This window comes from Salvia splendens, chromosome 17 (assembly GCF_004379255.2).
Source record: "Salvia splendens isolate huo1 chromosome 17, SspV2, whole genome shotgun sequence".
Lineage (NCBI taxonomy): Eukaryota > Viridiplantae > Streptophyta > Magnoliopsida > Lamiales > Lamiaceae > Salvia > Salvia splendens.
The window spans coordinates 6,361,869-6,389,702 of record NC_056048.1 but is presented as its reverse complement, the minus strand read 5'-3'; the positions used below and the strand labels follow the sequence as shown (position 1 = coordinate 6,389,702).

The 27,834-nt window shown below is 40.3% G+C and overlaps 2 protein-coding genes across 2 annotated transcripts; one reads left to right on the top strand and one right to left on the bottom strand.

The window, feature by feature from the left end:
* Positions 1–248: 248 nt before the first annotated feature.
* On the top strand, positions 249–2,844 carry LOC121775232 (probable E3 ubiquitin-protein ligase EDA40). The gene is made up of 2 exons (XM_042172273.1): positions 249–854; positions 959–2,844. Exons 1-2 carry the CDS (start codon positions 516–518, stop codon positions 2,618–2,620), a joined length of 2,001 nt encoding a protein of 666 aa, XP_042028207.1. The 5' UTR covers positions 249–515; the 3' UTR covers positions 2,621–2,844.
* Positions 2,845–4,390: 1,546 nt separating this feature from the next.
* LOC121773515 (protein RMD5 homolog) lies at positions 4,391–8,950 on the bottom strand. The gene is made up of 3 exons (XM_042170391.1): positions 8,813–8,950; positions 8,579–8,684; positions 4,391–5,923 (listed from the first exon to the last, which is right to left on the bottom strand). The coding sequence occupies exon 3, from the start codon at positions 5,868–5,870 to the stop codon at positions 4,710–4,712; it is 1,161 nt and encodes a 386-aa protein (XP_042026325.1). The 5' UTR covers positions 5,871–5,923; positions 8,579–8,684; positions 8,813–8,950; the 3' UTR covers positions 4,391–4,709.
* Between the last annotated feature and the right edge of the window lie 18,884 nt (positions 8,951–27,834).

The following is a 27,834-nucleotide window of genomic DNA, read 5'->3' as shown; positions in this document are numbered from 1 at the left end:
ATAAAGCCTAGAGAACCAACCATCTACTCCTACCCATATAACCCACGTATTAACTTTAATCAGAGTAGAATTAATTTAAGCAGCGCAAATCTATAGTTAAAATAAGTTTAAGGGTAATCACTTCATTTAATAATTTAAATTACTTAAAGACGTATAGAATGGTACGCTGATTGCAAGGAGTCCGTTGACAAAATACGAAACTGGCAGCTGCCAGTCACTTTTGATTTTTTCCCCCTTCCTCTGCCCTTATTAGACCTTTACCCAAACAAAAATAAGCAGTAGAAGAAGAAGACGATGATGGTGGATTTTTGGAGCTTTCTTCACTGATCCTTTTTCCTTTAATTATCTCTCCTCTGATTTCATTTTTTACACGATCCGACCTCTGAACAAGGTGTCTTTTTGTTTCAGTTCATCTTTTGTCTCGTTTGCTGAATTTCCCCTTTCGATCATGCATCCACTTTGCATCTTTTAGCCCTATCATCATCACTACCTTCTGTCAGAGTCTGTTTGTGAAAATGGTTTTGAGCTGGCGACGAGCCTTCTGCACTTCTATCCCCAAGGATCAGGACCGCGCCGCCTCCCCTATCATCGCTGGAGACACCTCCACCCCCAGGATCACCTCCAGATTCGCCAGATTCTTCTCCGAGCCATCTACGCCGCGATTTCACTCTCAGCCGCTCTCTAGCCCCTCTCTCCGCTGCAAAACTGCTGCTCCGTGTGTTACGCCTTCCGAGAGCCCTAGGCTTCAATGCCGGACTAGGAAGAGTCCGCGATTCTTCACCAGCTCCGCGCCTTCCTCGCCAAGGTCGCCGTCGACGTTTTCGCTGATTAAATCCGGACTCCGTATCACCAAGGTGCGTAGGCTACAGTAGAATTTCGTTATTGCGTTTGATTTGAGTTTTTTTTTTTGGTATGATTTGGTAATAATGGATGAGTTGAAACTCTATTGTACGAGCAGAGTAGGTGCGGAATATGCTTGCAGAGCGTGAAGACGGGGCAAGGCACCGCCATTTTCACGGCGGAGTGCGGCGACGCTTTCCATTTCCCGTGCATCGCCGCTCACATGAAGAAGCAAGGGGTGAGATCCGCCCTCGCCTGCCCCATCTGCAGCTCTACATGGAAGGAAATGCATCTCGTGGAAACCGATCCATCGACGGAGCTGCGCTGCGGCGATAATAAATCCTCTTCTGTGTTTAAGGTCTACGACGACGACGAGCCGCTCTCTTCTCCAACTTCCGGCGCGCGATTCATTCCGATTCTCGAATCAGATGAGACGGAAGAGGAAAACGACGATTTCCCCGGCTTCTTCGTCGCCAACAATGTCGTTCCGGATAAGATCAAGTCGAGGAATGTGGAAATCGGTCTGTTATCGGAGGCGGTTGTGGTGTCAGTAGGAAAAACTAGTGAGACATACGCCGTCGTTTTGAAGGTGAAAGCTCCAACGCCGCCTCCGCGAAGGGCGCCGATCGATTTGGTCACCGTGCTGAATGTCAGCAGAAACGTAACCTCCGATAAGCTCCATCTAATGCGGAGGATGATGCGGATGGTGGTGTCCTCCCTCTCCGCCGCCGACCGCCTCTCCATCGTGGCATTCGCCACCACATCCAAGCGGCTTCTCCCCCTCCGCCGCATGACCACCGCAGGCAAGAGATCCGCTCGCCGCATCATCGACGCCGTCGTCGCACTCGACGGCGCCGCCACCAGCGCCACCGACTCGCTGAAGAAAGCCGCCAAGGTCATCGAGGACCGCCGCGAGAAGAATCCCGCCGCCAGAATCCTCCTCCTCTCCGACGCCCACCGCAGCGGCCCGCTCGTGTCTTCCACGCGCTTCTCCCAGTCCGAGATCCCCGTCCACTCCGTCAACCTGAGCGCGTGCGTCCACGCCACACCCGGCGGCGATCACGTCGCGAACTGTGTCACCGGCCTGCTGAGCCAGGTGGCGCAGGACCTCCGGGTCCAGGTATCGTTCGCGGCCGGCTCAGCCCCAGGCGAGATCTCCGCGGTCTACACCTACGCGGGCAAACCGGCCCTGGTCGGATCCGGTTCGAGCTGGTGCCGGGTCGGGGAGCTCCACTCGGAGGAAGAGAGAGAACTGCTGGTGGAAATGCGGGTCCCACCAGCCACCGGTGGGGCCCGGAGGCTAATGTCGATCCGTTGCTGTTACAAAGACCCGTCAACTCAACAGACCATATACGACAAGGAGCGGTGCCTCGTCATCCCCCGCCCACGCGCCGTCGGATCCTCCACCCGTGACATCCAGCGCCTCCGCTGCCTCTTCGTCACCACGCGCGCTGTGGCCGAGAGCCGCAGGCTCTCGGACCGCAACGACATGGCTGGGGCGCTCAGCATGCTCGCCTCGGCCTGCGCCCTCGTCCTCCAGTCCGGCTCGAGCTCTGGGGAGGAGTTTGTGCGCGGGCTGGAGGCCGAGCTCGCGGTGTTGAATTGCAAGAGGCAGGACCAGGCGCAACAGCGAACGGCCCGGCCCGATGACAATAAGGCCGAGCCGCTTACGCCGACCTCGGCTTGGCGGGCAGCCGAGCGCCTCGCTAAAGTCGCTATTATGAGAAAGTCTTTGAATAGAGTCAGCGACTTACATGGGTTTGAGAATGCGAGATTTTAATATTTGTGTTTTTTTATTATTATTATTATTATCTTAGTAGTAAAATAAATTACGAAAAGTTACTATAAGAAAAATGTACAAATATATTTTGTCAAAAAAGGGCAGAGGTGGTTTGTGAGGCCCCGCGTAGTATAATTGATTGAGGGGTATCGTTGTGGGGTTTCTCAAATTTAAATTTTATGGGGGGTCATGATATATATTGCATTGTTCTATTATTTCTTTTATCCTTATTTCAAATTATAAAATAGTTGTAGGGAACGATGTTATGATTTGATATGAATGGATGTCTTATAGCAATCAACTGAAAAGTTATTGTGGGGGTGTCCTTTTATGTAAAAAATTAATATTGTTGGTATATAATGTGTTGAAATAAAGCTTTGTTTGTATTAAGTGGGAGTGGGGTTTAGTTTTTTGGCTGTGTATGGGTATAGCTTCTAGTGCTCTATACCTTTTGATATACAACTTTGCAACATGACTGAGATTTGCGTGAATTCACCATTTGCCAAATAAATTTAAAAGGTTTTCTTGCAAAACTGTTGGAAAAGGGCATGTGCTTGAAATGGGTGTTGATTTGGGGAAGCTTTCAAGATGGCAAGTGAGATCACAAGATACCAGAATTTGATATAATAATTGAGAAATCGTTGGGTTAATCGTGTTGGGCCATATGATGTGCACAGAGCAAGATTAACAACCTGTCTCAATTTTTTGCCATTTAAATCCAATTTTGTCAGCCACATTCTTAGCCAATTCCCCAAACATATTTTCCTACTCCAAAACCTGCTCTGTGTCATTTTCAATTTGGTTGGTGCCACATTGATATAGATCATGATCAAGAGGCCACGTTACATAAATAATTGAGACCTCCAATTAGTGCCTTTGCTTTGAAATTAGTACACCATTTAAATATTGATTGGGAATCATGATATGTTTTCATGAAAACTCTAAATGGATCGCTCACACTTTTGGAAATCCCAAGAACAATGAGAAATTTGAAAATTAGATCCACCCCAGCATAGCTTTATTCACACGTTTGTAGAAAAATGAGGTTTTGAGCAACTTTTCTTCTTCATTGAGCAAAACACCCTGAGTGGGAGAGATCCCAAAAAGGTAGAGTGTTAAGAGCAATAAAATCTTAAATATCTTTAGAGAGAGAGAGAGAGAGAGGGTGGCACCAAAAGGGGCTTTGACACACTAAAGATATGGATTGTTCTTAACTTTTAGAATCCTGAAATTGCGCATCTATAAAGTTTTTGAGATGAAATTTGGAGTGCCACTCTCATGTAAAATTCAATGGTTACTTTTTTACTATGTTTGGCCCAAGACCGACATGCCACCATTTAAGGGCACATTTCTTTGTTCTTCCTCCTTAGATAGTTTATTTATACTACAATAATATACATTATGATTCGTTGTTACAGATGATAAGATTGTATTTGCTCAAAACACAAGCCCTATGTAAAACAAGTGCTCATTTTGTATCCCATTATTCAAATACTTCATGAAACTACTTTATAGGACTAAATTGAAAGGGGGAAATGCTCAAATCTGAGAGGAAATGCAGGTGGTTGTGTTAAAAATGAGAGGCTAGCCATAAACAAAAAGAATCCATCAACTAGATATTAATATATATATAAACAGATAAGGAATAAACAACACAATCACCAAGTGCTTTATGAGTTGGAACCAAGATAGGAACGAGAAGCTTCATAGTGAAAATGTCACACAAGATGTTGACACCATAATTTCCAACAATTCTTTCGCAAATAAAGGTAGAGCATCATATGGTGATTTCACCATCCACTAAACATAAAATGTTCAAACATTATGATTCATATGGGATTTTATATGGCACGTACCTCCCAGTTTATGTGCGCAGCACTTCGTGTTTGTTTTGCAAGTAGAATCTATTTACAGTCCATCCACCACCCGAGTCCGACACAGAAGAAGTAAAACAACAATAATATGATAACAAGATCTAGTTTAAGTGATACAGTTTAGCCTACATACACGCTTTATATTCAATGAAGGGGCATTTCCCTTACGTTTGTGATGGCAGTAGGACGAACCACTTTACAAGCTTTAAGCAGTATCAGAAATGTAATTGCGCACACTGACCTGCTTCGACTTCAGCAGGGCAATAGGGGCACTTGAAGCGCCTAGTGCTGTTGTTTTTGGACAACTTGGTGATGGATTGCTTGCATAAAACATGCCCACATGTTAACAGCATTGGGGGATTCTCTTCGCTTACTTGGTCGCGGCTCACTGGGCACACGAATACGGAATGGAACTGAAACTCCCTGTCCAAATCCACTGGCACCGGTAGTTGTTTCATTGTCTGCCATTCCTGCTTCTTCCCAGTCATCACGTTCATCAGCTTCAGAAGAGTAGGCAACCCCTGAACTCCAGCAGCAATTGTCACACTCAACGGACTCTCGTAAGATTGCCCCATTAGATTGCAGAACTGTTGTGCGAGTTCCACAGATAATTTGTCCCAATGTATGGAAGATAGTAATTCTGCATACGGTGAGGAATCAAGCCTTCCAGCCCATAAAAGGCAAGCCATAAGTTTCTGGAAAACAGCCATATGTTTGGTAGCAAATGGAGCCAAAAAGGCTCTGGCATACTTTAGAGCTTCATCCCTGCCCCTGTTCTGCAAGATCTCTACAAACTGAAGACGATGCAGTTTCAATTCTATGTCAGACCCATTTTGATTCAGTTGATCATGATTACTCGCTGCCCAACCCAGAGCAGGCTCCAGGTTCCTACATTTCATGGCTTCCAAGATCTGGAACATTTCTAGAAAAGGGGATTTACTTGCTGCAGCCTCTAGTTCCTGTGACTCATTGATGAAGCAGTCGCCAATATCAAATTGGCCCTCTCGATAGAAATGGCTGGCAATAATTTGGTTAACAGTGTGTATATCAAAATCAATATTGCGATAAGCCTTTGAGATATCAGGATTGAAAGATTTCTCGAGAAGCTTTGGATACTTGCTTAACGCAACATTTAATTCCTTTTGTGTGCCTTCCAGATGGCTGAGAGGAGCAATTTCTTTCAGCTTAGTTTTCAGTTCATTGAGGATCAATTTATGAGCAGATGGAGATGCAGAATCTTGTTCAGATTGTAGTCTCAAAAAAGCCTGTTCTATTTCTTGCCTGATCTGTTCAATTACTTCTTGAGATTTTGAGGATGAGAGCTTTTGCTTCTTTGTAACACGGTCAAAAGCATCCTTGATGGAATTTAACTCCATTGCCAAAAGCTTGGGTTTAAACAGAGTGAGATATCTCAATAAATGAGTGCCACCTACCAAAAAAATAACAAATTAAGTTCAGATAGCCATAAGTCGACTCTTGAATATACGTACAATGACAATAACATCAAGATACCACATCTAGCGACATAGAGAACTAAACAAAGAGACGAATGGGTTCACCAGTCAATGTTAGTATAGACACAATGAGCTTTGATTTGGTGAAACCACTTAATGCCTATGCCCAGGTGATATCATTTCATTCCCACAAATGCCAGAAGCATGCTACTCAACACATAGGGAGGAAAAATGTCAGGAGATAAAAGACCAAAATGCTTAGTGTAACCCAGGGCTTCCTAAAATGTTGCATGCCTTGAACTCTATTAGTGCCATTTCAACTAACTTCTAATAATGGGACAATACTGTTTTGACTGAATAGCTTCCAAGCTGTGCTTACTTAATCCTAAACCAAGCTTCAGATGAAGGTCAGCTCAGTACAAAGTTTGGGCGAAGGATCAGCAAACTTCTTTCAATTAGCCTAGGGTGCAAACTAAATTTAGTAAGTCATAAATAAGAGAACACGACTCTTTGTTCTAATAAGATACTTCCTCCGTTCCCTCATGGTTGAGGCGAAACTTTCACGGAGTTTAAGAAATTGATATTTAGTAAGCATGTTAAGTAGATAGATAAAAAAGTAAGGCTGTAAGAGAGAGAAAAAAGTAGAGAGAATAGAGTAGAAAGTGAATAAAGGAGAGAGAAAAACGTAAGAGATTAAATTAAGAGTGAGAAAGAATGTTTATTATTACTATATATGGAAATGCCTCAACTATGAGGGAACTTCCCAAGATGGAAAAATGACTCAACTATGAGGGAAAGGAGGGAGTACAAGATGTCAAAGGAAAATAGGACACAACTCTTTTCACCTTTTGGTGAAAGAAAAGGATGTCAGATAACATAACACTTCAAAAATTTCAGCCCATTTAGTTTAGCATTCGAAAGATTTAATCTTAAAATCTGAAATCTGGTGTTGCAGAACATGGTATACCTCGTAAAATACAAAATGTGTTAAAAACATAATCAGAAATACTCACGGATCAAGCACTAAAAATACCAAATACAGGACTTTAGAATACTATAATATTACACTTATGATTGATTAAATAAGTAATGGAACAAGCAGTAAAGGCAAGTCATGCTTAAGTCAGCCCTATCATGAAAATGGAACTTTCTGGCCACATGGGGTTTATGAGACTCTTCTGCAGAAGATCCTTTAATAAATGTCCCATGTTCATGATTTACCATTCTTTTCTTTTCATATAGTAACAATTAATAATCTATATCTGTGCCTCCTATATTAGTGGTGCAAAAACTATTTTGGATAACCAATTAAGTAATTAACCATACTAACATACAGTAACATCTTCAAGAATACCTTACTCATCTTTGCATAGTCTACTGAATCACTGCTCAATATGATATGCCGGGTCAGAAAGTATAATCATTATAATTTGTACAGACTTAGTTTGTAGAGTACACAATGTTGCACATAAAAATCTTAATTTCTAATAAAATCTTGTGCCGAACAAAGAAATGTTTGACTTAGAATGGGGCAGAGGTAGTGGTAACCAACTCTGTAGGAGAATTCAAGATGTATGATCTTGAATGGTTTGATGAAGAATAAAAGCTGTAGGCTGAGAGCATAAGTCTTCAAGAAACATTTGATGTACTTAGATTCTTGGCAATGATTAAGTGTTTTTTTGTGGTGCTAGACATATGGGTATATAGCATTGCCCTTACATAGTGAAGCATAAAGATTATACTACAATAAGATCCAAACTTACTACATGTGTCATTGATTCCAACACCGAACATCCAAATAGTTGTTAACTAGACATAAGGATATCACAGTACTTACCAGAATACTCACGGATGAGATATAAAAAATGATCCACACTGTCATTGTTTTCAACCAAACATCTATAATCAACCTTCATTTTCATAATTTTAGTTCAAATTCACACCACCTATGGACTTTATGGAACATCAAAAAAAATATTTTCAATTTATTTGACCATAATTCAATGTTTAGTTACATATTCAGAAGAGCAAGATAAACAACATTTGCAATTTTTGTCATGTAGAAAGTTAGTGGAAGAAGGAGGACCCATTGTAGAAAACAAATAATCGATCATGCAAGTGAATATTAGTTTCTGAACTGGATTTATTCGAAAAACATGAACCAGCCATTTCCAGCCCTTAACTTCAGAACTAACCAAGCAGTAAAGGCAAACTGAAATGTAGGTGATAACAATTGATAACGAATACAAAAAAAACATAGAATCACTTTTTATAGAACATGCCCAAACTATAACACAATAAACAGTTCATGAATCCTAAACTAGCCTAAATTAAATCAGATCCTCCAAAACCAAAAATTAGTAAAAAAAAAAGAAAATGTTGAGAATGCCACAACACCCTTAGCAATGTTCTGAGCCTAGAGCACACAACATTCATAAAAAAGTTAATGGTCTCAGAAGCCAAAAAAACCACACAAGAAGCAATTACACAATTGCACATTCACGCAAGCAGGAAAAAAAAAATTGAGTTCCGTCTCAATGTTCGCGAAGATAATATTTCTCATTAGTGCTCATAAATCATAACTTGCGATTGAGCTGCAACTATTGAAGAGAAATGCAAGGAATCTATACCTATACCCCCACGAAGTTCACCGATTTCGCTCAATGGCCAATAAAATTGAAAGAAACTTCCGACCAACAGCGACGCCAATATGAGAGGAAGAAGAGGTTCCAATACCTGCAGATAATTATTCGGATCGAAGAGAAACGATGGGTAAAGTTAAATTGGGGAAGATTCAAAATCCTAGGGCAATTGACACAAACATGAGTATAGAGATTGAAAGAGAGGGAGAAAAGTAAACTGACCAGATGATAGGAGGGGAAGAGTTTAGAGAGAAGAAATGGTATGCAATGATGATTGGTTGATTGAGGGCACTTCTGGTAAAAATTTGTTGAACAGAGAAAGAAACCGATGAGATAGAAGATACCAGATTCTTATTTTCTTCTTGTTTTTGTTTTCCGAATTTCATTTATTATTATTATTATTATTATTATTTTATTTATTAAAATATTATGGCCTTAATCCTGGTGAACATGTGCTTGTTATCGAGATTGGGCCTGTTAATGATATTGGGCCTGCGTCTTCTATTTAAATTTTTTTGATAAGCTAGCCATAAAATAGTACTCTCTCTGTTCCATAATAAATGTTTACTTGGAGAATAACACAGGATTTTAGGAGAGAGTTTTGTATGTTATATGGAAAGAGAAAATAATATATTTATATTAATGTGAGGGAGAACTTTTTCCAAAAAAAGAAATGTGACACTTTTGTGGGATAAACTAAAAAGTAAAGTGTGACATCTATTATGGTACGGAGGGAGTCCTAAAAAATTGTATGATTATTCACAAGTGCCATCTTGCACGAATGATAGGATTTCGCATGTTTTTATTCAAGAATCCTAATGTATAGTATTATTATATTGTAGCATCGTAGTCGGAACAAATCAATGCAAGTAGACGACATAAAAAAGTGAAAAGCTGATAAAAGTGAAAGAAATCACCATTGCAGTTGGAACAAATTAAAGCGATATAACACAAGAAAAAAACTACGTTTATCTAGCACTGAAATGCTAGGAAAAACCATGCATATGCTATAGGATAGTAAAACTACGTTTATCTTCTTAAGATCGTTGTCGGTTGAGCACACAGATGCATATGCTAAAGTAAATAAATCAAATTAACTTTATTCATTTTACTATCCTATAGCATGAAATTAATCTAAATTAAAACAAATACTATAATAATATTTTCAATTACTTAACAAAGAATTTAGATAGAATAACTAACAAACGGAGTAAAATTTATACCTTTAGATAACTAAAAGATAGCGAGGCGAGGTGGCTACGGGCAAAGAGACTATTTCTGATTCGACCAAATAATAGGGTAAGATTGAAAAAATGTTGGAAAAGATTGAAGAAATTGAGCTGTAGAGTACATGAAAGAAGTAAAATGAGAGAATGTGAGATGTATGTAAATTTGAAATAATATATTCATTTCCAGAGTACATATGTTTGTCAAACATTTCCTCCAAGCTCGCATTTATCCATGCATGTTAGTGCAACGGCGGCCTCGTCATGAAGCTAAAAACAAAATTCATGTCAGCTAAAACATGACATGGATATGCCAAAGATATATATTTAATAACAGAATGCAGTTGCCACTCTTGGAAACCATTAGGTGACATTCGGAAGGCCGCACCACATGGATCACAAGTAATAATTGGAAATGACTGCAACTGTGTTTTCCTCTCCTGCAAATATAAACACGAATTTAGGTAATAAAATTATCATAAATGGAAAAAAAAAAAACACAACGCTCTTTAAGAATCATGTTCTCTAATATTAGTTGCAGTGTCACACCCAAAGCTACAGGAGTTTTGAAGGAGAAGGCATTTTGTACGTGAGAAAATATATTAGTCCTAAAGGAGAGGAAACAGTACTGTATGATCACAAACAAGAAGCATCCCCCACAAAATTGAAAAATAGCCTCACTAGAAAAGAAATGGGCACAAGTTTATGTAAAAACCTGCTTACGTCCCAAATACATATAGCCACTTATACAACATGTGAAATTTGCATATATATATATATCATAAACTCGAAGTTCAAATGGTTTATTAAATGCTCTAGATGTCTAGGAGTCTTGCATGCTTCTAAGTTCTAACAAATAATTCCACAGGATTTAGCAGAAAGCTGCATGACTAGCTTAAGCAAACAAAAATGTCAGCTGATATATTGAGGTTAGAAATACTCCATCTGCCCACCCGACTTGGCTCATTTCTTTTCGGCACTGTTATTTAGGAGTGCAAGATTGCAGTATAAAGGTGTGTGGCCCACTTATTTTACGTAGAGTGACGTGGTAGCCAAAAAAGGGAAACAAGTCAAATGGGAAAACCCAAAAAAATGAATACAGTCCAAGTCAAGCGAGAAGGAGGGAGTAGTATTGTAACGCCCCACTTTTCGAACCCTAAAATTTTGCATTAAATGTTTTAATGCCGTGAAGTATGTGGATTAATTGACGAGTGAATTAATTGCTTGATTTCTATGCGACCTAATTTTGTTTTGGAGTTGAGAGGTGGAATAGTCAATTTTGTCGAATTGATGACGTGGCCTTAATTAATCGATGCGGAATGAAATATAGCCGCAAATTATATTTTTATTTTGGGGAGTGAGATTTTAATAGGATCATCAATAATTGCCTTACCCATTTTATTGGAATTTTCGACCACTATGAATTTATGGAGAGGAATTATTTTCTTGGATTTAATTATTTGCTTGGGATAATTACCCAATTAAATCCAAAGCCTAATTATCCTATTTCTTGATGAAAGAATCGGCCCCTATTATTCCTAAGGGAGATTTCGAAATCTCCTAGCTTGTGGGAGAAGAAATTATTCATTATTTATTTTGATCCCTTAATTATTTCTTTCCATGTTTTAATTGGAATATCCTAGCAAATCTTGCCTTATCTTTATTTTACTCAAGATTTGGAAATTTATTCCTTGTGGAGGGAGCATAAAAATCGCCTACTCCTTATTTTAATAGGGGGATTTTATTATTTTATTCTACTCCGTATTATTCTATTCTACTCCGTAAAAAAATGCCAAATTAAATCATGGGCTAATTAAATAGCGAAGATTCGAAATATTCATCCCCAAATTCACGTTAATTCCCTCCCCCAAATCTCCCCTAATCTCTTTCAAATATTCATGCAATTAAATCTCCAAATCTTCCTAATTAATTGGGAGCCTATTCTAATCCTATAAATAAGAGGGGAAAAGAACCCTAGCCCCCAAAACTCACGTCCCTCTCTCCCTCCACACGCCCCCTCCCCTCTCCAACCCTCTCCACTTGTTCTTCTATTCCATCCTTTCATTTGGCCAAGAGTTGTTGAAGAATCAAGAATTATATTCATTTCTACCGATTGTTTCGTTCAAGAAAGGTACAATCAAACCTCTATTCTTCATTCCTCTCCATCTAAACATTCTTTTGACTCCCTCATGCATCTAGTGAGTATAGGGATTTCAAATCTAAGGATTTAATCGGTGGGAATTTGTGTTTGTATGCGTGTATGCGTTTTGAATTAATTGTATGGAGATTTAATGAATCATTGGTGAATGATGTATGATTATATGAAAACATGAGTGTGAGGACTCTTTTAAGCATGTTTGTGTGTTCATAGCATGAAAAGGTTGTGTTTGAATGAATGGGGATAAAACCCTAATTCGAAATTTTTAAAGGCATGAAAAGCTGTAAGTTGGGACAGTATGTTCCGACATGTATTTGACCGACCAAATGAACTCCGATTTGATCGATTCTTTTTCCTGAGTAAACTTCATGATGTCTTCTGTACTTTATGCGAATTTCAACTCATTTGGACGAACGATGAATTTATGGTGAATTTTTAAAGTTGACTGCATATTTCTGGCAGAAAGTGTTTTCTCGACCAGTGAGTTACGTTTTCTATTTGACTGACCTAAAAACGTTATTTTAACATGATTTTTAAAATGGAAGTTATTTGATGAGTCTACTGCGTTGTGGTAAAATTTTAGCCCTAACGGAAGTCGGGTAAATTTTTAATTATTTTTATAAAATGATTGCGCAGTGCTGCCAGATTTCTACCTTTACAAAAACACTATGTTGTTATAAGTGATATACATGATTGATATATGTGATGACATGATGTGTTGTTCAAAGATGGGAAAAAGGGAAAACGATAGGGACATGCATAATATTAAGTCAATGGTTGTGACTGATAAGTTATATACATTATCTAAAGGTGATAACTCGTGCGCGAAGCGTGATAACAAAGGAAAGGCAGTAGTTGGTATCTAAACGGTCGAGGTGGGCTTCTCTTCTACCCTACACTATGTGTAGGCTTTCTTTTACTAAACTCTTTTACGTATGATTGTGGAGCTATAAGGGTGGTTTAAAGTATTTATCATGCCATGATTTGTTTTAACGTGCCTATCTGATGTGGTTGTTGCCACTGTTATATAAATCGAATTCGGGTCCTCGTAGGGCCGCAAACCCTACTTGGATTAGTGTACACCTATGGTAGATCGTGTGCTAGCGTACGGGCTGGCCGATCTAGTGACCTGGTTTGCGGCCGCATTCCTTGTCATGTATTGGCAGATATGGCTATTGTCTATGGGAAAATGACTGATCAGTCGAATTTTACAATGGGAAATGATTTGAGTGCCTCGGGCCTTTCTAAAGCTAAACCCCGATGGTTACTTACGTATGGCATGATAAACTATTTCTTTATTAAAAATGTTTTTGGCATAAGTCCACTGAGTATTTTATAAGTACTCAGCCCTGCATATGTTTTCCTTATGTGCAGGTTGAGCGGCGACGAGCGGTTGGCGGTGTTGAGCAAATTAAACGAAATGATAATATTGTCTTGAAACTCCGAGTGTCGTCGTGTCTTCACACATGACTTCACTCTTTCTCTTTGTCGTTTTCTGCTGCGATATTTCTTTTACTTATTAGCAATTGGGCTTGAACTTGAATTTGTTCCGTTATTGGATATTTTAAAGTCTTGTTGGATAATGTCAAACTCTTACTCTTTTCCATTAATATTAATGTCTGGCCCAACTCATTATTTAAACCCGAGCCCTCATCTTGTTTTATACTTAATTGCTCGTTTAATATGTTGGTCAAGCCTTATTGATGAAACCCTAGCCTATTTTCCTTGTTATATTTAAGTCTGTTTAAGTCGCGATCGCCCGCATTTATTATACCCTAGAAGGGCGGTCGTGACAGTTTGGTATCAGAGCCTCAGTTCTTTCCGCTCTGGACCCAAGAGTCTTGTTGAGTCAAAGTCTATTCATGTGTAATTTGACTAAATGATAATCGTCGAAGGCTCAACACCACGACTCGTCTCCGCCCAACCATGAAGAATGAGGTAACAAGTATCTCAATTTATATTGATCCGAACCTGTGAAATGTTGGAAATTTTGATGGGAATATTACTCTTGTGGGAATGAAATTATTTCGATGGAAATCGAAGATAATATGACGTCTTCGAAAATGTTGTTTGAAGTGTGGGATGATGAAAATACATGTATATGAAATTGCTTAATACGACTATGCCAAAAATGATGAATACTGTTGTGCACACCCCGATAAGGAAAATCTGCGAATATGTGATTGGACTTCTATGAGTTTGGATAGATGAAATTCTAAATAATTGAAAATTTCATGAATTGTGAAACGTGAAGTATGAGTGTGATCACTTGATTATACTATGAAACACATATGGGAAATAAGTAAGTACTATGGCTTTTGGAAAATGTTGTGAAGATATGAACCGTGAGACACTATGAGATTATACAATTGCTTTTGTTTAACAGTGAGGCATGATGGCGTTGAATGTGTTGGATATTGAAGTATGATTATGAACTTGTATTGGTTGATGTTGAGATTTTCTATTACGTCCACGAAACTGCAAATTTTTTTACTTGAAGAAAATACATGTTGCTTCCATGAACGACAAAACTTTTATGCCTAGGCGGTTAAAATTTCATGACTATGAAACTGTGAAATGCAAAGCATGATACACGCGTAGTTGCGAGTTTTTATTGTGATACAGATGAACATGAACTGCATGATTTATGAAATGCGATTCCATGGATGATTGATTGACTAAGTGTTGCTATTCGCATATATTAATGTACGATGTTTGTTATGCTATGGAACACCAAATGATTTATACGAATAAATGTGTTGATTGTGCAATATATGCATGACGTTTATGTGGTGAAAATTCATGACCGGTGAAGTACGAGGTATCGTATAGAACTACTATTAAAGTGGAATGTGGAACTTTTGAACTTAGCTGCAAACGTAGGAGCCAGATGAAGCTTAAGTTAGGTAATGATCAGATAGACGTTGAAGTATGAGGCTTCAAGCTATGCTTGAAATTACAACTGTAAGTTGACAACTGCAATATCACTTTCCTGAGTGGTAAAACCAACGAAAATATATATTTCGAACTTTGGTGTATCCTCACAATGGCGAGATCATACCTAAGATCTAATAAAACCATGCAGTCTTGCATACCATGCCAAAGTGGCGATGCGACACAAATACGACGACGTTTACGACACCTTAAGACCATGTGTAAAATGGCAACGCTTTTCGAAAACTACGTGGCATGGCAAGAAGACTTTGAAGATGCGACTATAAAAAAAATGTTATTAATTTCGACAATACGATGAATCTCAACTTGGAATCCACGATTCCATAGAACGATGTTACCATGTTAAGGCTCGTGAAAATGTGCGAGGGAGTACGACCCTCGTAGCTAGAATGAACGATTTTTTTTAAATCAACAGTACTTACTTGAATTCTAAGTTCTTTTCGGGACGTTTTGAATAAACGTGAGCCCTTGTCTATTTAAACACCTTGGTTGACTCCCAATTTGCAAGTAATGCCCACTATATTTTTCCCATATCGAGTCATGACTCGCTTTCAGTTCTTGAAAATTTGTACTTGCCTTCGTACCTTGGACATCTTGATTAGTCGTCTTCTTTGATTCATCTTTCGTAAGGATAATATTTTGACCTTGTGAACTTCCGTCATTGAACTTCATTCCTAAGGTCGTTTGCAGTTATGACCTTCAGTATGATCACACCTCCAGACTTGTTTTCTTTAAAGGATGGAATATTCTTCTTGGAACTACTAGCTCACCTCTTTATTCGGTAACCATGTATGTGGCAAGTTCTTTCTTGCAGAAGTGAAATTCTTTTTAACTCGGTTTCACTACATATATTGCTTCGTACTCAATGATTTTCCTTTCTGCAACACCAAGTTAAGACTATCTTGTTCTCTTCTTCCTTAATGGTTGATCTTGTTAAATTTCTGAAAAATTCCATTCACTTTGAGTTGTCTTTAACAAACCCGCGAACCCATTGATGCGAGTTCATCTTTTTCCAATACCATGATGTTGTTGAACCATTATTTGTACTACTTCATGACATTTGTCTATGTTTCTAAATCCTGCCGCGACTGATTATTTTAGGCCTTGACCCGTTTGAACGATATCATTCATTGCTGTCTGAAATTTTTGCAAATTGTGATCTAGTAGTCGGCTATGGAATTTGAGAATTTTTGCAATTTCATCCTGTTTCCATGACCTATCTCATGTTCTTTCGAGCTCTCATCAGAAGTAAATTCTCAAATCTCTATGGGTTTTATTTGATACCTCTAAACCATTTGATTCTCAGAATGGACGGGTTGAGTCCAATGGAACTCAATCATTGCATTGTTGTTCTTGTTTCCTTGATTAATTTTGGAGCCTTCCCGACTAAAAATATCCTCAGCAATGTTGCAACAATTTGAAATCTGTTTATATCCAAGTAAGACTGTTGGGTCAAATTTCGAATCCTTGTTACAAGACAGTAGGGAAATGCAGTAGTCGACTCGGATATATGCAAGGAATAAGTTTCTATAGTCGGACAGGCTCAAAAATGACACACCCACCAGAAGCATCGACATAACCGACGAGATACATATATGAGTGAACGATCGATTGAACGATAAGCGAATAAAGAATATGAGAAGATGTATTTACGGTCACCATCGTGCGAGGAAATTATAGAGGAAGTACAAGCCCCTTCATAGAGTTTATTGCACAAAATAAATATCGTCAGCAAGAAAGAACCTATGAAAGGTGACGAGAAAGAGCCACGGGACGGCGATACGATCGAGAAAAGAAATGTGTGATAATACCATGAATATTAGAAAAAAAAATCGTGTGGAAGTTAGAAGACAAAACGAGAAGAGTTAATAGAAATTTTCATGGGAGAACTTAAGTTAGTCGCTCACGATTTGCAAGTTATGGCGATGAGGGATATCGATGTAATTCTAGGAATGGTTTGATTAACCACGAAGTTTTGCGATGATTCGTTGTAAGGAGAGACAGATGTCTCTACAAGCCCAGGGCAAGGAACCCACCTTATGCTATGGAATCTTGATGAACCGGCGAGCATCTATCATCTCCGCGCTCCTAGCTAGTACGATGGTAAGAAAGGGGCGTCCTGCCTATCTTGCCTATCTACAAGGAGAAGAGGTAGGAGAAAGTAAAGTGGGAAATGTTGCCGTTGTACGAGAATTTCCCGAAATTTTCCCCAAAACTTTACCTGGACCTACAATTGGAGTTCACAATCGACCTAGAGCCAGGGTCGGGACCTGTGTCCAAGGCACCATACAGAATGGCGCCTAAGGAGTTAGAAGAACTCAAGATACAGCTCCAAGAGCTTATGGACCTGGGTCTTATTAGACCCAGTGTTTCACCGTGGGGCGCACCGGTGCTTTTTGTGAAAAAGAAGGATGGATCGATGAGAATGTGTATCGATTATAGGGAACAAGATGACCCTCAAGAACAAATATCCACTGTCGAGGTTAGATGACCTATTCGATCAACTTCGAGGAGCCGGTGTATTCTCTAAGATGGACTTGAGGTCCGGGTCCATCAGTTGAGAGTCCGAAGAGAGGATATACCAAAGACGGCTTTTCATACGAGATATGGTCACTATGAGTTTGTCGTAATGCCGTGTGGATTGACGAATGCACCTGCGGTATTCATGGACTTGATGAATCGAGTGTTTCATCCGTACTTGGATAAGTTCCTTTTGGTGTTCATCGATGACGTGCTTGTCTACTCGAAGAATAAGAGAGAGCACGAGGGACATCTACGAATCACCTTGGAGACATTGAGGACCGAGAAGCTATACGCTAAATTCAGCAAGTGTGAGTTTTGGCTGGAAGAAGTCAACTTTCTTGGTTACATCGTGTCGGCAGAAGGAATCCGAGTGAATCCTGCCAAAGTTGAGGCTGTACAACAATGGAAGTCACGATCGTCACCGAACGAGATTCGGAGTTTCCTAGGTTTGGCAAGATACTACCGAAGGTTCATAGAAGGATTCACCAAGATAGCGAGACCAATGACCCAACAACTCAAGAAAGGAGTCAAAGTCAATTGGACCCCGGAGTTTGAAGCGAGCTTTCAACCCTTGAAGGAGAAATTGACCACCGCGCCAGTGTTAGCTGTGCCGGAGCCTGGAGTGAACTACGTAGTCTACACCGACGCTTCGAAGGTGGGACTTGGATGTGTGTTGATGCAGAACAACAAAGTGATCGCGTACGCGCCACGATAATTGAGACCGCACAAGTTGAGCTACCCAAGACTTGGGTCTAGGTGCAGTAGTACATGCCCTAAAGATTTGGAGGCATCATCTCTACGGAGTTCGATGTGAAATCTTTACGGACCACAAGAGCCTGAAATATTTCTTCGAGCAAAAGAGATTTAAACATGCGACAACGAAGATGGCTCGAATTGGTGAAGGACTACGATTATGGCATCAACTACCACCCTGGCAAGGCAAATGTAGTGGCAGATGCCTTGAGCCGGAAGGGTCATTCCCAACTAGCCACCTTTCTCACCATCGAAGAAATCCTGGTTCGCGAGTTTAGTAAGATGAGTGGAAGCGCGAATCGCCACTTTAATGGTTGAACCTAATCTAAGAACAAGAATCGTTGCAGCACAACGAATGGATACGAAAGTTGGAAAATTTCGAACTAAAGTGAGAACTGGAAAATCGGGAAGTTTTAGTGAGGAATCCGACAACGCCCTCACTTTTGAAGAGAGACTGTGCGTACCAAACAACGTGGAACTCAAGAACGAGATCATGAGTGAAGCTCATGAGACTCCATACACCGCTCACCTGGGAAGCACGAAGATGTATCAAGACTTGAAAGAGTCCTTTGGGTGGAATTGTATGGAGAGTGACATAGCGACATTTATGGAACGCTGCTTAGCCTGCCAGCAAGTGAAGGCTCTACATCAACGATCGTACGAAAAGTTGCAACCACTAGAAATTCTCGAGTAGAAATGGGATCACATTGTCATGGACTTTATGACAGCTTTGCCAAAGACGCAAAAAGGGAATACTGCCATATGGGTAAGTATAGACCGACTCACCTACCGATTCCCGCAACGCCTGGATCGAGCAAGCTAGCTCAGATCTACATATAGGAAATAGTGCGACTGCATGGAGTCCCAGTGACGATCACGTCTGACCGTGACTCGAAACTCACATCAAGATTTTGGATGAGTCTGCAACGCGAGCTTGGAACTCGATTGAATTTTAGCACGACTTTTCACCCGCCGACTGATGGACAATCCGAGAGGGCGATCCAAACTCTCGAGGTCATGTTGAGAACCGTGGTGCTCGACCGCGGAGGAAGTTGGGAATCAATGCTACCGCTGATCGAATTAGCTTACAACAACAGTTTCCAAACAACAATAAACATGGCGCCGTACGAAGCCTTGTATAGAAGAAAGTGTAGATCGCCGCTCTCTTGGGATGAAGTTGGAGAACGAGGAGTACTTGGAGCTGATGCAGTTAAAGAAATGATTAAAATTGTTCGACAAGTTCGTTAAAAGATCAAAGAAGCTCAGGACAGACAAAAGTCGTACGCGGATGTCCAACGAACCTAATTGCATTTTCAAACCGGCAACAAAGCTTTCCTCAAAGTATCCTCGTCAAGAGGGATAACGCGTTTTGGTGTCAAGGGAAAGTTGAAGCCACGGTTTATCGGGTCTTATGAAATTCTAGAAGGAGTAGGACCCGTTGTGTACCGTTTGGCGCTACCCCCAAGCCTTGGAAACGTGCACAACGTCTTTCACGTATCACAATTGTAAAAACACGTTTTTGGCCTAAAGCATGTGATTCACTACGAAGAAGTCGCGTTGAACCCGGACTTGAGCTACGAGGAGAGACCCCAAATGACTTTAGACCGAAAGGTCCAGAACGTGACAAAATAAACCGGTTGCTTACGAGAAAGTACTTGGGAGAAACCACGGACACGAGAAAGCCACGTGGGAGCTTGAGGACAAGGTGATGGAACTGTACCCAGAACTCTTCCCTTGAGAGTACCAAATTTCGGGACGAAATTTCTTTTAAGAGTGGTAGGATGTAACGCCCCACTTTTCGAGCCCTAATTTTCGAACCCTAAAATTTTGCATTAAATGTTTTAATGCCGTGAAGTATGTGGATTAATTGACGAGTGAATTAATTGCTTGATTTCTATGCGACCTGATTGTGTTTTGGAGTTGAGAGGTGGAATAGTCAATCTCGTCGAATTGATGACGTGGCCTTAATTAATCGATGCGGAATGAAATATAGCCGCAAATTATATTTTTATTTTGGGGAGTGAGATTTTAATAGGATCATCAATAATTGCCTTACCCATTTTATTGGAATTTTCGACCACTATGAATTTATGGAGAGGAATTATTTTCTTGGATTTAATTATTTGCTTGGGATAATTACCCAATTAAATCCAAAGCCTAATTATCCTATTTCTTGATGAAAGAATCGGCCCCTATTATTCCTAAGGGAGATTTCGAAATCTCCTAGCTTGTGGGAGAAGAAATTATTCATTATTTATTTTGATCCCTTAATTATTTCTTTCCATGTTTTAATTGGAATATCCTAGCAAATCTTGCCTTATCTTTATTTTACTCAAGATTTGGAAATTTATTCCTTGTGGAGGGAGCATAAAAATCGCCTACTCCTTATTTTAATAGGGGGATTTTATTATTTTATTCTACTCCGTATTATTCTATTCTACTCCGTAAAAAAATGCCAAATTAAATCATGGGCTAATTAAATAGCCAAGATTCGAAATATTCATCCCCAAATTCACGTTAATTCCCTCCCCCAAATCTCCCCTAATCTCTTTCAAATATTCATGCAATTAAATCTCCAAATCTTCCTAATTAATTGGGAGCCTATTCTAATCCTATAAATAAGAGGGGAAAAGAACCCTAGCCCCCAAAACTCACGTCCCTCTCTCCCTCCACACGCCCCCTCCCCTCTCCAACCCTCTCCACTTGTTCTTCTATTCCATCCTTTCATTTGGCCAAGAGTTGTTGAAGAATCAAGACTTTTATTCGTTCCTACCGTTTGTTTCGTCCAAGAGAGGTAAAAATCGGACCCTATTCTTCATTCCTCTCCATCTCAACTCTTCTTTTGTTCCCTCATGCATCTAGTGAGTGGAGGAATCTCAAATCTAAGGGATTTAATCGGTGGGAATTTGTGTTTGGATGTGTGATTTGCGTTTTGAATGAATTGTTTGATGATTTAATGAATCTATGGTGAATGATATATGATGTTACGAAAACATGAGTGTGAGGACTCTTTTAAGCATGTTTGTGTGTTAAAAGCATGAAAAGGTTGTGTTTGAATGAATGGGGATAAACCCTAATTCGAATTTTTAAAGGCATGAAAAGCTGTAAGTTGGGACAGTATGTTCCGACATGTATTTGACCGACCAAATGAACTCCGATTTGATCGATTCTTTTTCCTGAGTAAACTTCATGATGTCTTCTGTACTTTATGCGAATTTCAACTCATTTGGACGAACGATGAATTTATGGTGAATTTTTAAAGTTGACTGCATATTTCTGGCAGAAAGTGTTTTCTCGACCAGTGAGTTACGTTTTCTATTTGACTGACCTAAAAACGTTATTTTAACATGATTTTTAAAATGGAAGTTATTTGATGAGTCTACTGCGTTGTGGTAAAATTTTAGCCCTAACGGAAGTCGGGTAAATTTTTAATTATTTTTATAAAATGATTGCGCAGTGCTGCCAGATTTCTACCTTTACAAAAACACTATGTTGTTATAAGTGATATACATGATTGATATATGTGATGACATGATGTGTTGTTCAAAGATGGGAAAAGGGAAAACGATAGGGACATGCATAATATTAAGTCAATGGTTGTGACTGATAAGTTATATACATTATCTAAAGGTGATAACTCGTGCGCGAAGCGTGATAACAAAGGAAAGGCAGTAGTTGGTATCTAAACGGTCGAGGTGGGCTTCTTTTCTACCCTACACTATGTGTAGGCTTTCTTTTACTAAACTCTTTTACGTATGATTGTGGAGCTATAAGGGTGGTTTAAAGTATTTATCATGCCATGATTTGTTTTAACGTGCCTATCTGATGTGGTTGTTGCCACTGTTATATAAATCGAATTCGGGTCCTCGTAGGGCCGCAAACCCTACTTGGATTAGTGTACACCTATGGTAGATCGTGTGCTAGCGTACGGGCTGGCCGATCTAGTGACCTGGTTTGCGGCCGCATTCCTTGTCATGTATTGGCAGATATGGCTATTGTCTATGGGAAAATGACTGATCAGTCGAATTTTACAATGGGAAATGATTTGAGTGCCTCGGGCCTTTCTAAAGCTAAACCCCGATGGTTACTTACGTATGGCATGATAAACTATTTCTTTATTAAAAATGTTTTTGGCATAAGTCCACTGAGTATTTTATAAGTACTCAGCCCTGCATATGTTTTCCTTATGTGCAGGTTGAGCGGCGACGAGCGGTTGGCGGTGTTGAGCAAATTAAACGAAATGATAATATTGTCTTGAAACTCCGAGTGTCGTCGTGTCTTCACACATGACTTCACTCTTTCTCTTGGTCGTTTTCCGCTGCGATATTTCATTTACTTATTAGCAATTGGGCTTGAACTTGAAGTTGTTCCGTTATTGGATATTTTAAAGTCTTGTTGGATAATGTCAAACTTTTAATCTTTTCCGTGAATATTAATGTCTGGCCCAACTCATTATTTAAACCCGAGCCCTCATCTTGTTTTATACTTAATTGCTCGTTTAATATGTTGGTCAAGCCTTATTGATGAAACCCTAGCCTATTTTCCTTGTTATATTTAAGTCTGTTTAAGTCGCGATCGCCCGCATTTATTATACCCTAGAAGGGCGGTCGTGACAAGTATAGATTGAAGAATGAGCATAATACCTTATTTGAAACTTTTCTTTTGATGTAGTGTATGATTCCCTCGTACTAAAGCATTTATTATATACTCCCTCCGTCCCGAGCTACTCGCTCATTTACTTTTCGGCACGGAGATTAAGGAATGAGTGTATAAGAAAGTCAAAAATGACGGCTGTAGGTGAATTTTTTTACTAAAAATGGAAAGAGTGCAAGTAACTTGGGACGCCCAAAAAGGAAATACGTGCGAGTAGTGCGGGACGAAGGGAGTATAAAATGAAAGAATATCTTATTATCAGCTAGTTAGTTTTGATAATAAAAAAATTTAGAATAGATATAATTGCATGCACGATTGATCTAACATGAAGACATTCTATAGTTTTTAGTGGAGTGATCAATTATATAGCTAGGATGAGAATTGCATGGAGTATATGTTTGGTGAAAATCCTCGTCAAATTGAACTGTTTATTGAATATGCTCCTTTCATTGCTATGTTTAAGACTTATATTTGTTTAAGACTTGTTTTATAAAAGTTCAGCAAAGTTTTCACAATTTATTGATCAAAATTTATAAAAAAAGTTCCAACAACAAAATTTAGGGTGTATATGTTCTAACACAAAATTTGACAAATTTTATCAACACAACCCCTTAATAATAGTCTACTTAAATGATGATGTTGTATATTTATTTGTTCACTTTAATCTGGTATCACGTCTAGACCTTCTAAGTGAGAGCATGTCCATAAATGTCCGAATGAGACTTGGTCTGAAGCGTTCCTTATCGGGACATGACATATGTGCACTACTACCGGGGCAGACCAGTTGTACACTACTCCTGAGAGGGTCTATATGTGCACTGCTCGTTGGGCGTTCCATGTAGGCACTACTCTTGGGGCGGTCCATTTGTGCACTACTCTCTATAGCATCATATCTACTTCTTCATTTGCCGGAGAGTGCATGATATGAACATCTTCAAAGAATGAAACTTGTGTCACAGGCTGCCATGATAATCCGATTTTCTCTATCGAAGTCACCCAACTTGACTGAGGAGCGTCTGACCAGGTAGGAAATCAAGCAGAGTCATCCGGTACATGTGGATTCTGCAATCATTAAGGAAGTCAAGAACAAGTCTCCAAATACCTCATAGAATGCAAAATCCACCGGCGTCACATGCCTCTGCTTGGTTACTTACCTGGTCAGAATCACCTAGACAAGTTGGGTGACTCTGATAGAGAAAGTCGGATTACCATGGCAGTTTGTTACACAAGATTTATTCTTTAAAAGTGTTCATATCATGCACTATCCAGCAAATGAAGAAGTAGATATAATGCTCTAGAGAGTAATGCATAAATAGACCGCCCTAAGAGTAGTGCTTACATGGAACACCCAATAAGCAGTGCACATATAGAACCTCCCAGGAGTAGTGTACAACTGGACCACCTCAATAGTACACATATGTCACGTCCCGACAAGGAACGCTCCAGACCAAGTTTCACTCAAACATTTATGGACATACTCTCACTTAGAAGGTCTAGACGTGATATCTAAGGAAGGTACACGAGTAAATATACACCATCATCGTTTAAGTAGATTGTTATTATGGGTTTGTATTGGAAAATTTGTCAATTTTTATGTCTAAACATATATACCCTACATTGTGTTGGAACTTTTTTTTGTATTGGTTTTGAATTTTGTTTATATATTACAAGTGGTTTGATCAAAAAATAGAGTAAACTCTGCCGAAATTTTAAAAACACAAGTAATAAAACAAAGATAAGTCTTAAACATAGTTTGCCGAAATTTTAAAAACACAAGTCTTAAAACAAAGATAAGTCTTAAACGTCACGATGAATGGTAGGTTCAAATTGCAATCCAGTCAAAGGAGCATATTCAATAAGTAGTTCAATAACTCCATGCAATTCTCATGCGCAGGTGTAACTATATAACTGATCACTCCACTAAAAACTACATGATGTCTTCATGTTAAATCAATCGTGCGTGCATTCATATATCTATTCCTTTCACATATAATCAAAATTAACTAGCTGATAATAATATATCCTTTTATTCAATATAAAAAATATTTTACTACTACTGGATCATAAGCAACATTCAAACCTAAGAGTTGAACAACTTTTCCATTCTAATATAAACTCACATACACCATCACTCCTACAAAATAAGACAATAAAACGGTATTGGTAAAATAAAACACCATATGCTCCTAAAACACATGTTTTGAACAAAAAAAAACTTACCAAAGAGAGTGTTGAGATTGTAAATTTTCAAGAGCCCGTTTGTGAATAATGATGAAGCCAAAGAACCCTAAAATCAGATATAAATATAATGAGTCAGACACACGAGAGGGGGCTCTTCCGGTGCCGGAATCCTCCTCCCTCCCCTGGACGCCCTCTGCCCCTGCGTCCTAGATGGCAGAACTGAATCTGAAGTAGCGCCGCCGGTGCCCAGAACCTTATGAAGAAGATGCGGTTGTTTGAAATGGGCTTAGTGATGGTTTGGCGAATTTTTGATGGTGATGAATGCTGGAAAATACAGATCACGACACAGAGATTTACGTGGTTCGATTTACTGAGGTAAATCTACGTCCACGGGAAGAAAAGAGGGCAGAGTTGTATTGCTTGATCTGTTTTCTACAGCTTACAATACAGACTTGCTATTTGATATTTGATCTCTAGAGAACTTAACTTCTGTCTATCTGATCTAAGTTCTATTTATACATTGAACTAAGATCGTGGCTTGCATCACCACTAATGATGGTTGTGAATGTCGTGGAGGTCATGGAGATCCTGCATGGGTCCACTATCCTGCATGAGATCCTGCATGAGTCCACTATCTCTGTGCTTGGTCCACTATCCTGCATGTGATCCTGCATGAGTTGACTATCTTCCAGTTCGGTCGAATACTGAGACCGAACTGCTGAACTATTGCCGAGCAGCTTTTGCCGATCTGAGAGTAGAGCTTGATTGGTCGGCTTTTACCGAGCTGTAGGCTGGGGCCGAACTCTTTGGTAATGCCGAACTGATACTCTTCCTTGGGCTTTGGGCTGATGGGCCGTCACTGCTATTGGGCTTGTTTAGTACGTACCCCATCACTACCCCCCCCGAAAAGCGAAGTGAATCACTTCGGCGAAGCGAGTCACTTCGGCATTCTGGATAAAGGTACGGGGGAGGCTGATGTCAGGGGACGTGCCTTGCGCGTGACTGCATTAAATGCGACAGTAAAATCCGGCCGTTGAATCCTGAAAAGGTGGGATTCGAAACGGTGCGATGATTTTGAAATCTTCTCCGAATCTGATAAATACGTCCTTTCTTCATCAGTTGAACACTTTTGCTATAGCTTCTTCTGCACTCTATCTCCTTCGCGTAAAAATTTTCTTCCGCTTTCAAGAATTTTTTGAGAATTTCTTCAGACTTTCGAAGAGTAAGAACTATGTCTTCTTCTTCTTCTTCTGAGTCAGGTAGCGGTAGGAAAAGGGGTAAGGGGTCTTCTAGCCGGAAAGAATCTGGGGAGAAGACCGTAGAGTATTTTCACAGCGTCTTGAGTAAGGATACTGTGATATCCATATACGAAAAATATCTTCTTCCCAGGGGGAAGGCGGTGGTTCCCGACGACGATCATAGGGCTAACGAGCCGCCGGAGGGTTATGCCACCGTTTACGAAGCCTGCTTAGAATGCGGGCTTCGTTTCCCTCTTCCCCCACCTTTTGTAGAGCTTCTTGATTTCTTTCAACTCCCTTTAGGTCAGGTGACTCCGAATTCTTGGAGGCACTTATCGGCCTTTGCTGCCGAACTGCGTAGGCTAGATAAGGATCTGTCTCTGAGGGCAATCCTTAATTTTTTCCAGTTTAAGAGGAAGGGATCTTGGTTTTACTTGATCCCTTTACAGCCTTTTAGGGCCTTCTGCAAAACCAAATGGCCGAAATGGCAAAACCGCTTCTTTTTTTATAATAGGACAGCGGCTCCGGGCTTACCCTGGAGAGGGCCGAAGTCCGTGATTCCTCATCCTCGGTTAGAACCGTTGGCCGAGCTCGAGGGCGAGCTCAATAAGATTCCTATGATTAGGAAACAGTACTCGGAAACTGAGCTCGTCAAGGGCGACCTCGTGTTCAATATCTCGTCTTCGGACGAAGAAACTGAGGGTGAGGATTTCTTTTTTATGCTTTACTGCTTTAGCGGCGAAAACTAACCTTGCTTTCTTGCTTTTTGGCAGTGTACATGCTGAATAAGATTAGCCGCAAATCCTCCGAGCTTAAGGAGCCGGAGAAGGAGAAGGCTACCAGCTCGACGCCTGATGCCGAGAAGAATCCGAAGAGGCAAAAGACCTCTTCGGATCTAAAGAAGCCGGAGTCGACTTCGGCAAGTAGGAAGGGGAAGGCCCAGAAGCCCCCAAGAGCGTCGGAGAGAGACATCGTCATGGGGCCCCCTTCGGAAAATGTCTGTGAGCCTTTTGCATGGCCCACGGACTTCGCCGAGGTGAATTGTCTTCTTGATTCTTTGGCTTTGCTTCTTTCCTGTATTTTTGGTGCCCTCTGTTGACTTTTTGCTTTTTCCATTTTCAGAGGAACGATATGCTCTCCAAGCTCGTCGCCGTTGAACTCTCCAAAGCGTCCAACGACTATGCTGAGATGCAGAGGAAGTTGGCGGCTGCTTGTCACCGGGCCGAGCAGGCTGAGGCAAACTTTGAGAAAGCCAGAGCTGCTAGGATTTCGGCCCAAGATGAAGCTCAGTTTGCCAAAAACCAGCTCGTCATCCAGCGAGAGCAGACGAAACGGAGGGATGCTGCTGCCGTGGTTGCCCAAGGAGAGGCTCTCCGTGCTTTCGCGGAGAAACTCTTTCTGAGCAACCAATTTTCGGCCTTTGTCGGTGATCTGCTGAAACTGATGACCGATAAAGCCGAGCAGGGTCCCGAAGTCATCCTGCCGCTGTACGGCCGAGAGATAGCAGCTCGGCTTCAGAGTCTGCCGGTGCTTGAGGAGCTTGCTTCGTCCTCGGTC